At 49.8% G+C, this 10248-nt stretch overlaps 2 protein-coding genes across 4 annotated transcripts; one reads left to right on the plus strand and one right to left on the minus strand.

The window, feature by feature from the left end:
* The first annotated feature begins 59 nt into the window (after positions 1–59).
* Positions 60–5590, plus strand: LOC105497834 (tropomodulin 4). 2 transcript variants are annotated; one of them, XM_011769269.3, is made up of 10 exons: positions 60–457; positions 1477–1641; positions 1847–2003; positions 2327–2443; positions 3263–3352; positions 3812–3942; positions 4035–4142; positions 4511–4654; positions 4914–5058; positions 5473–5590. In XM_011769269.3, exons 2-10 carry the CDS (start codon positions 1519–1521, stop codon positions 5493–5495), a joined length of 1038 nt encoding a protein of 345 aa, XP_011767571.1. In that variant the 5' UTR covers positions 60–457; positions 1477–1518; the 3' UTR covers positions 5496–5590. The 2 variants fall into 2 exon arrangements, with proteins under 2 accessions (XP_011767571.1, XP_011767572.1); XM_011769270.2 differs by having other exon boundaries at positions 60–429.
* On the minus strand, positions 5278–10174 carry LOC105497835 (sodium channel modifier 1). Of its 2 annotated transcripts, none has more exons than XM_011769271.3 (7): positions 9926–10174; positions 9581–9651; positions 9136–9224; positions 8941–9038; positions 8745–8833; positions 7519–7713; positions 5278–6588 (listed from the first exon to the last, which is right to left on the minus strand). In XM_011769271.3, exons 1-7 carry the CDS (start codon positions 10172–10174, stop codon positions 6489–6491), a joined length of 891 nt encoding a protein of 296 aa, XP_011767573.1. In that variant the 3' UTR covers positions 5278–6488. The 2 variants fall into 2 exon arrangements, with proteins under 2 accessions (XP_011767573.1, XP_024653745.1); XM_024797977.2 differs by having other exon boundaries at positions 9877–9985.
* Between the last annotated feature and the right edge of the window lie 74 nt (positions 10175–10248).

Raw genomic sequence — 10248 nt, forward strand, 5'->3', positions numbered from 1 at the left:
GCATTTATTATGAGCTGTCCTTTCTAAATTGTATTCATTCCTCCAGCTAAATTATAAACATCTGAAAATTGCACACCAAAATACATCCTTATATTGACCTTCATATCACTTTACACTCACTCTTTTGAATACAACAGGCACCAAATGAGGAGGAACTGGCTGATTCTAGTCGAACTCCGATGTCTCAGACGGGCTTGTATGAAGGGAAGTGGAGGAGATGCCATGGCTGTTAATGACCACTAGAGGCTCTCAGGGCTGGGCAGGGTATGGGGGCTGTGTATATGTGATCTCCCACTACCCCCCACCTGGCCAGAGCTAAAATAATAAAATGCTGAGCTCACTGTTCCCCCACCCTCTCCCCCGGCACTGGGCTCCTCCTGCTGCTGGGACGGTGCTCTAGTAGAACAGACAGACCTACTGACACGGGAGGTGAGAAGGGAGGTGGCCACCAGAACTGGTAGGTGGGGGAGACAGGGGGCTTATGGATGAGAGCCCGGTGGGAGGTGGGGGGAGAAGAGTGGCTCCTATGTGGAATGATGTGGAGTGTGTCCCTGTCTCTGTTACTCTGTATATTTCTGCCACTGTGCCGTCCTACCCCTTAACTGTATATAGTTTACATTGTCGATGTGAGTGTCTCACATACTTTCTGGATCTTTCATATTCAGCATAGTGTGTATGTATAGCTCCTTGTGTGTATCTTATATTGTACAAAATTGTGTGAGTTTAATATTCCCACTGTTTTTAAAGAAACTTTACTCCATTTACACCTATTGGTCTAGTGTCACCTTCCTGTCCAAAGCAAGGGACAGATTATGGGGACTCAGTCCCTTCTCCAGAGGCCTTACTACCCTTCCCCCAACCTGGAAGTTCCCCAACAGCTCCGAGCCCTTGTTTTCCCTTAAGATTTAAAATTTTAGCAAACACAGAAAATGAAATCTTGATGCCCCACAATAAAAAGGGAAATGAGAATGGGGTAAGAGACTGTCTCTTCCCTTTACACCCATTTTCCTTGCTTTTTTAAATCCAGTTTAGGAAAAAGCCTGGATTATGAGGAGGAGAGGAGGAATTTCCCTGAAACTCTCTATTCCCCCGCCCCTCGCCCCCTTTCAATAGGAACTGGGCATGGGACCAGCTGTGTTGGCAGGGCTTCCAGCAGCTGTGTTAGGGCAAAGGCACTGACAAGTGAGGTTATAGGGGAGGGGTGCTGCCAGGATTTCTCTGTCATACTATGGGAAGACAAACCCAGCTTAGATGTCTGGGATCCTCATCCAGGGTGGCTGGAAGCTGGGGAAGCAGAAAGGAGACTCTAGTTCTAACTCTAAACAACCTAATCTTCTCCAACTTCCCATCTTCAACTAGATTTCTAATCTCCAAGAAATTCAATTCAATGTTCTGCCCCCTGGCTGGTCTCTTTGTGTCCCTGCTGTGCCCCTGTCCATCTTACCATTGTCCATCCTTTTGTTCCATGTTCCCCAGGCTTTGTGAGTGCCACACAGTGGGGAGGGGGTGGGGGCCACCATGTCATCATATCAGAAGGAACTGGAGAAATACAGAGACATAGATGAAGATGAGATCCTAAGGACCTTGAGCCCCGAGGAGCTAGAGCAGCTGGACTGCGAGCTACAGGAGATGGACCCTGAGGTAAGGGCTCTAGCACAGGGAACCAGGGGCAGTCCCAGGCATTTGGGAACGGTGTTGGGCTCTGGGTGGCTGAGAATAGGGTTTGCTACAGGACCTAGAGGCCTAAGAAGGCCAGGGGAAAGGTGTCTGGAGATGTTTTAGGGAGCCCTAGCAGTACCTAGGTCAGAGGGGAGGTCTGACTTGCTCCCCAAAACTCATCCCTAAGAACATGCTCCTGCCAGCTGGACTGAGACAACGTGACCAGACAAAGAAGAGCCCAACGGGGCCACTGGACCGAGAGGCCCTTTTGCAGTACTTGGAGCAGCAGGCACTAGAAGTCAAAGAGCGTGATGACTTGGTGCCCTTCACAGGCGAGAAGAAGGGTATGGGGACCCTGACATCCATGCCTCCTCGTAGAACCCAAGTGGCTATGCTGTCTCTCACTTGTCCCCCACTCCAGCTTTCCTCTCACCTTCCAGCTCCTAGTTGCCTAGGGACTCAGATGCCCTGACACTTAAATGCCAGCTTGCACTCTTCAGTTCTTGAGAGATCAGGGGACTAGGAGTCCTGAGCTTGTACAGGATTCAGGCTTTCCAATGTCCCCTCGTGACCCAGCATTCTACCTCCTGGAGAAGGAAAGAAACCTGGAGGCCAGGATCTTGGGAGAAATTACCTCTACCTGAACCATCCTTCATCTCCCTATCAGGGAAACCCTATATTCAGCCCAAGAGGGAAATTCCAGCAGAGGAGCAGATCACCCTGGAGCCTGAGCTGGAGGAGGCACTGGCACATGCCACAGATGCTGAAATGTGTGACATCGCAGGTGGGTAGCTGTGGGAAGTTGAGGGTGACAGGATCAGGGGCAGGCGGATCCTAGTCATGACATGGGATTAGTGAGGAAGGGCCTCAACCAGAATGTGGATGTCTAAGAAAGCCTCAAGCAGTAGTTTCAAGCTTTTCTTCTTTGTTTATATATTTATTCATTTTTAAATTTAATAACACCTCAAGAGCAATTTTACAGGGATTGTAAAAGCAAATAAAAGTGGAACCATTGGGCTGGGCACGGTGGCTCACACCTGTAACCTCAGCACTTGGGAGGATGAGGTGGGCAGGTTGCCTGAGCTCGGGAGTTCAAGACCAACCTGGGCAACACAGTGAAACCCTGTCTCTATTAAAATACAAAAAATTAGCCAGGCGTGGCAACGTGCGCCTGTAGTCCCAGCTACCTGGGAGGCTGAGGCAGGAGAATTGCTTGAACCTGGGAGGTGGAGGTGGCAGTGAGCCAAGATCATACCACTGCACTCCAGCCTGGGGGACAGAGCGAGACTGTCTCAAAAAACAAAACAAAACAAAACAAAAAAAGTGGAACCATTCTGGCTGAAAGAGGAGAGTCACTACAGACTCCCTTACCCTCTAGTGGCTCCTAAGGGACCTTCCCTTAGCCCTTTCTCAATGTTTTAGAAACTACTGCCTTCAGAAGTTTATGGAAAGGACCCCTGGGGCTGAGAGAGGGTAGGGAACTTCCTTGACAAAGTGTAAGTGGTCAGGCTTTAAAAATGCAGCAGATTCAGAAAGAGGTAGGAGGGAGGCTTGGAACAGGTTCCTTCTCATTCCCTGTGACCCCTCTGCTTACCCTCTCCAGCAATTCTGGACATGTACACACTGATGAGCAACAAGCAATACTATGATGCCCTCTGCAGCGGAGAAATCTGCAATACCGAAGGCATTAGTAGTGAGTGTGTTTGGGGAGCATGGTCTCCAGGGCTCTGGGCAGGCAGTCCTAGTGTCTGGGAGAAGGTAGAAAAGGGTGAAACTGATGATTCTGGGAGAGAACATGCTGCATGAGTGATAAGAAAACCTGTGGAGTGCCAGGCGTGGTGGCTCATGCCTGTAATCCCAGCATTTAGGGAGGCTGAGGAGGGTGGATCACTTGAGGTCAGGAGTTCGAGACCAGCCTGGCCAACATGGTGTCTCTACTAAAAATACAAAAATTAGCCAGGTGCACACCTGTAATCCCAGCTATTATACTTGGGAAGCTGAGGCACAAGAATTGCTTGAACCCGGGAGGTCAAGGCTGCTGTGAACTGAGATTGTGCCACTGCATTCCAGCCTAGGTGGATAGAGCGAAAAAACCAATGGGGAGGAGATTGTGGGGAACATGTTGGGTTCCCTTCCTGCCCTCACTCACCAGGTGTGGTACAGCCTGACAAGTATAAGCCAGTGCCGGATGAACCCCCAAATCCCACAAACATTGAGGAGATACTAAAGAGGGTCCGAAGCAATGACAAAGAGCTGGAGGAGGTGAACCTGAATAATATACAGGTATTTGACTTGCATCCTCCAAACCGTAACTCTGGATAACCACTGACATCCAAGAGTCCCTTAGCCCACCATCTCCTATTCTCCTCTGGTAGGACATCCCAATACCCATGCTAAGTGAGCTGTGTGAAGCAATGAAAGCAAATACCTATGTGCGGAGCTTCAGTCTGGTAGCCACGAGGAGTGGTGACCCCATCGCCAATGTAAGGCTAGTCGACATCCCCAGCCTTCTTCCACATCTTACATGCACCCCTTGCATGGCTGTCATAAAGGGTTTTGCTAGGGAGTGCTATTCTCATCGTGCCTTCTTAGGGCAGCCCTCATGGAGACTCCTACCTTCAGTGCCATGGTTCCTAACTCTCAACCCTCTCTAACACCCCCAGTCCTACTGCACATTCATCTCCCTGCTTTCCCCTGCTATCCACCCTGCTTTCTGTATCCCTCTAGCTCCATTTATAGCTCCTCAAGGACTCTTCTCAAAGAGCTGTGTTTCCCTCTTGCTCCTGTTCTTTCTTTCCTCAGTCATCTGTGAAACTGTTCCCTAATCCTAACCCAAGTCCCTACTACCCAGGCAGTGGCTGATATGTTGCGTGAGAATCGTAGCCTCCAGAGCCTAAACATCGAATCCAACTTCATTAGCAGCACAGGACTCATGGCTGTGCTGAAGGCAGTTCGGGAAAATGCCACACTCACTGAGCTCCGTGTAGACAATCAGGTCAGCCTTCCCTTCCCCTGATGTTAGCATTCAGTCTCATTGAGGAGTCTCCTCCCTGAGCCAGCCACTGGGGCAGCTATCTTATTTAATCTTGTTTGAATTCTCCTCTTCATTATCTCTATGAGGGAAGCCAAGTCAGCATCTCTCTTCAACCACTGTGGAGAAACAAGCTTCTTTGACCTCCCAAAGGGATCTGTGGTCTGGGATGGTAAACAGCCCAGAGAGGGTGACTGTCAGCTTTTGCCTCTCCCTCCCCCAGCGCCAGTGGCCTGGTGATGCAGTGGAGATGGAGATGGCCACCGTGCTAGAGCAGTGTCCCTCTATCGTCCGCTTTGGCTACCACTTCACGCAGCAGGGGCCGCGAGCTCGGGCAGCCCAGGCCATGACCCGAAACAATGAACTACGTGAGTAACTGCAGACATGATGTGTGGAGTGGGCAGGGAAGTGCAGAAATTGGTGGATCCTCCTGAAAGCAGACCTAATGACTAATAGCCCAGCGTGCTACCAAAGAGCTATTCACATGAGAAGTTCAAATCCCAAGAGTGATCAGAAAGTAGACAGAAAACTCCCCCTGCCCCAAATATGGACGAGTAGAGAGGTAGAAAGGATACTAGAGATAACAATACTGTTTAGAGGTATTGTAATTTTATTTGTGGTGTGGTTTCTTGTTTTGTTTTGTTAATGTGGGATGGGCCTGTAAGGTGGCCTAAGACACTACCAATTTATGAGTTTGGCTAAGGGACTGGAAAGGAGAAGAGTGCCTTTGCAGAAAGCAGTAGCTGGAACAAACACTTATGTTTAATATTCCTCCTTTACAGGTCGCCAGCAAAAGAAGAGATAATACTGCATTTCCCTTTACCAACTAGAGCTGGGAGCACTAGACACTTAAATTCTCATCTGTCCTCCTTTCCTGTAAATAAAAGCCCTTATATCCATTTTGCCTGCCTCCTTCCTTGGACTTTGGGGTGAGAATCTTGGCGCTAACCCCCAAGGGTTACTGCCAGTTCACCAGGGGATTATTTATACTCTGGGGATCAGCAGGCAGAGAGGTTCAGGTTACTAGGAGGAGGTGGGGGAGCTCCCTCCCTTGGTGTTCCCCATAACCCTGCCAACGCCTTTCAACTCTTCTACTTTCACAGGGAACTTAGCCGCAGCCCTGTTTCCAGATGTAGCCAGGTCCCTCCAGTGCCTACCCACAGTCCTCATGTGGTTTGAAGGGGGAAAGGACTTTGAGTGGTAGTGGAGAAGGAGGCAGACAACATGAAGGGCAAAGACCTCTTTTTGACAGTCTTATTAATAGGGCACCAGGCTGATGCAGCTGACGCTTGGCATGGCTTTGGTAGAAGGTGGGGGAGGGGCTAGAAGTATGGAGAGCTGTGGCTGGGTGCGGTGGCTCACGCCTGTAATCCCAGCACTTTGGGAGGCCGAGGCGGGTGTATCACAAGGTCAGGAGATCGAGACCAACCTGGCTAACACAGTGAAACCCTGTCTGTACTAAAAATACAAAAAATTAGCCGGGCGTGGTGGTGCGCACCTGTAGTCCCAGCTACTCAGGGGGCTAAGACAGGAGAATGGCGTGAACCTGGGAGGTGGAGCTTGCAGTGAGCCAAGATCGGGCCACTGCACTCCAGCCTGGGCGACAGAGCAAGACTCTGCCTCAAAAAAAAAAAAAAAAAAAAAAAGTATGGAGAGCTGTGTACATGGCAGGAAAGGAGTAGTTGGATTGAGAATGAACAGATCTGAAATCCTGAGATCTGACAAGGAACCAGACTTAAGGAAAGTTAAGTTCTCAGCACCCATTGCAGTGTATTTGTGAATGAATGGGAAAAGGGTGTCAGTCCAAGGGGAGATCAGGTGGTTCCTCCTCATCAGAGTCAAACTCAACATTTTCATCTTTTACCCATCGACCTCGTCCATCTGGGATCCATCCTGAGCTGGAAACATCAGAGAAAATAGCATCGATTAGGAAAGAGGCTTATTAAGAAGTTAGTGGTGAGCTCACACCTGTAATCCCAGCGCTTTGGGAGGCCAAGGTGGGTGGATCACTTGAGGTCAGGAGTTCAAGACCAGCATGACCAACATGGTGAAACCCTGTCTCTACCAAAAAAAAAAAGTTAGTGGTGAGAAAAAATTGAGAGCCATGTAAATTGGGTGGATAAAACAAAACGAAACCAAAGATAAAAAACAACAATAGGAGGCCGGGTATGGTGGCTCACGCCTGTAATCCTAGCACTTTGGGAGGCCAAGGCAGGTGGATCACCTGAGGTCGGGAGTTCAAGATCAGCCTGATCAACACGGAGAAACCCCGTCTCTACTAAAAATATAAAATTAGCTGGGCATGCCTATAATCCCAGCTACTTGGGAGGCTGAGGCAAGAGAATCGCTTGAACCCCGGAGGCGGAGGTTGTGGTGAGCCAAGATTGTGTCATTGCACTCCAGCCTGGGGAACACACAAAACTCTGTCTCAAAAAAAAAAAAAAAAAAAAAAAAAAAATGGGGGGCGGGCACGGTGGCTCACGCCTGTAATCCCAGCACTTTGGGAGGCCGAGGTGGGTGGATCACAAGGTCAGGAGATTGAGACCATCCTCACCAACGTAGTGAAACCCCGCCTCTACTAAAATACAAAAAATAAGCCAGGCATGGTGGCACATGCTTGTAATCCCAGCTACTCGAGAGGTTGAGGCAGGGGAATCGCTTGAACCTGGGAGGCGGAGGTTGCAGTGAGCTGAGATGAGATCACACCACTGCACTCCAGCCTGGTGACAGAGCGAGACTCCATCTCAAAAAAAAAAAAAAAAAAAGCTTTGAAACAAGAAGGGTCAGAGAGAAAAGAAAATCTGAGGAAACTGATTAGGCACACTCACCTTCGAAGGGTGAGATAATGGTCCAGGGCTCGTCTTCTTGTGGGGCTCATGGGTGCAGGGGCTGAGACAGTTGCTGACTCCTCGGCCTGTGGGCCAGCCCCAGGTTCAGGTTCCCTACTGATCTTCCCGCTTTGGAGTTCGACCTCTGAGGGTGGCACAGGGGAAAGGGAGACAGAGGGACCAGGGGCTTCTGGTCTAGGTAGAGAAGAATAGTCTGTAAAAGCAGTAAGGGAAAGGGCCAACTCTCCTATGACTCCCAACCTCTTAAAACAGTGTTTCTTAAACTATATTTTTCAAGATATTAGTAAGTTCTGCATACAAAGGATTTTAGAATCATGAATTTGGGAAAGGCTAGCTTTAAATTTTACAAGTTTTTTTTTTAATTCTTAAGACTTTGTATAGCTTTTAAAACTGTTACTCTTTTTTTTTTTTTTTTTTTTTTTCTGAGATGGAGTCTTGCTCTGTCACCCAGGCTGGGGTGCAGTGGCCAGATCTCAGCTCACTGCAAGCTCCGCCTCCCGGGTTTACGCCATTCTCCTGCCTCAGCCTCCCGAGTAGCTGGGATACAGGCGCCCGCCACCTCACCCGGCTAGTTTTTTGTATTTTTTAGTAGAGACGGGGTTTCACCGTGTTAGCCAGGATGGTCTCGATCTTCTGACCTCGCGATCCACCCGTCTCGGCCTCCCAAAGTGCTGGGATTACAGGCTTGAGCCACTGCGCCCGGCCTAAAACTGTTACTCTTCAAGTAGAATTACAAAGTGCCATTTCCCAAACTTTATTTAAAAATCACAAAATTCTCCTTTTCTTTTTGAGATGGAGTCTCACTCTGTCACCTAGGCTGGAGTGAAGTGGTATGATCCTGGCTCACAGCAACCTCTGCCTCCCGGATTCAAGCAATTCTTCCACCTCAGCCTCTTGAGTGGCTGGGATTACAGGCACACACCACACACCCAGCTAATTTTTTATATTTTTGGTAGAGACGGGGTTTCACCATGTTGGCCAGGCTGGTCTTGAACTCCTGATCTCAAGTGATCCACCGCCTAAGCCTCCAAAAGTGCTGGGATTACCGGTGTGAGCCACCGTGCCCGGCCAAAATTCTCCTTTTCTTGAAACACTAAGTAACATCTCCAGAACGCTAGTATTCCTCAGAATACAGACTGGAAAACACTTTCAGAGCCCTCTATCTCCTTCCGAGCCTTCCTACCTCTGGCTTTCCCCTCCCATACCTGTACTTCCGGCGGCAGCAACTGTTATAGTGGGGAGCTCTGTGCAGAGCACTCTGGGTGATAAGTCGTGTCTGGGTTAGCAGAGGAGCCTGGTAAGAAGATGGGAGACAGAGTCAGAGCCTTCAGCCCTCTGCCCTTCCAGCCTGGTGTGTGCAGCAGGGTCTTGCCTAGAACACACTCTCCACTCTCTGATTACCTCAGCTTTGGTTTCTTCCCTCCTCAATTCATTCTGATGTCTTGGATTCTGCTTCCTTTCCTTTCCCGGCTGCTTCTTGCCATAGAAAAGCTGCAAGCCTGAAGAGAAAGGGAAACAGAATTAAAAGCATAGCACCAAGGCTGGTGTGCAGAGATTTCGATTTATTCCCCATCCCCTGTCTTCCCCCGAACTTACTGGACAGATGTTTCTTGCCTGCACGGTGGGCAGTCAGCATGGCCAGGGTGTCCAGTACCGGTCGATGGGGGCAGATGGCACAAGCAAAGCTGAGCAGGGGTAGAGAAGAGGATAACTGGTCCAGGGGAAGAGGGTTGGGCCTGTCCCTGCCGTAAGTCCCACCCTGTCCTAGCAGTCTTTGCAAAACCCAACTCCCTGGTGACCCAATCTCCACTTCTTCCAGTCCTCACTAGCCGCCAAAGAATCCTAGATACTTCTGCTGTCCTAATTAATAACAAAAGTTTGTTGAAGCCGGGCGTGGTGGCGTGCGCCTGTAATCCCAGCTAATCGCGACGCTGAGGAGGCAGGATCACTTGAGCCCTAGAGTTCAAGGACAGCCTGGGCAACACAGCTATTGAGCCTCTAACCGCAAAACCCTCAGGCTTGAGCCACTCCTCGCTCTTACCGTCCATCCCGAAGCATCAGCGCCTCATCCTCTGGGATGTAACTGGCGAGGAGGTCCCCGACTCTTCTTTTCTGCAGGGAGTAGGGGAAGAAATCCGGACGGATCAGCAGGATAGGAGAGAGGGATGGAAGTCAAATGACAGAAATGAGGAGTCAAACGGAATAAGGACATAAGGACCCTGGGGAGAACAGCGATCATAGACCGAAAAAGGAGTCACTACACAGCTCTAAGTCGCCTGGTTCTCTCCTGCACCCCCGAGTTGTTGCCAGAGCAATGAAACAAAGCTCCTTCCCAACCTTCAGAGAGCGACTGAAGAGGCTGCAGATCCTCTCCGCTCACGCTTACTTTGAGCACATTGAGTTGACTCCAATCGTCTCCTTCCCTCTTGAAAGACATCACGACTGTGAGTCCCAGAAGTGATAAATTTTCTTGTTCCGGTTTCGCCACTCCTCTAGGCCACCGTAGCAAGAGCGGGACAGCGCCTTCTCTTTTCTCTTTGTCTTCCTGTCGGCCCCCGTACTTCCGGGGATGCACTTCCACGCATGCATTGCGCCATCCGGATATCCACTCTCTGGCGCGTGGAGGGAACTGCATTTCCTATGGTGCCGTGCGACTCCGCAGACGCGACGCCTTTTGGGAAATGAAGTCTTTTCCTCAAAGACCTTGCC

Source organism: Macaca nemestrina, chromosome 1 (assembly GCF_043159975.1).
Source record: "Macaca nemestrina isolate mMacNem1 chromosome 1, mMacNem.hap1, whole genome shotgun sequence".
Taxonomy (NCBI): domain Eukaryota; kingdom Metazoa; phylum Chordata; class Mammalia; order Primates; family Cercopithecidae; genus Macaca; species Macaca nemestrina.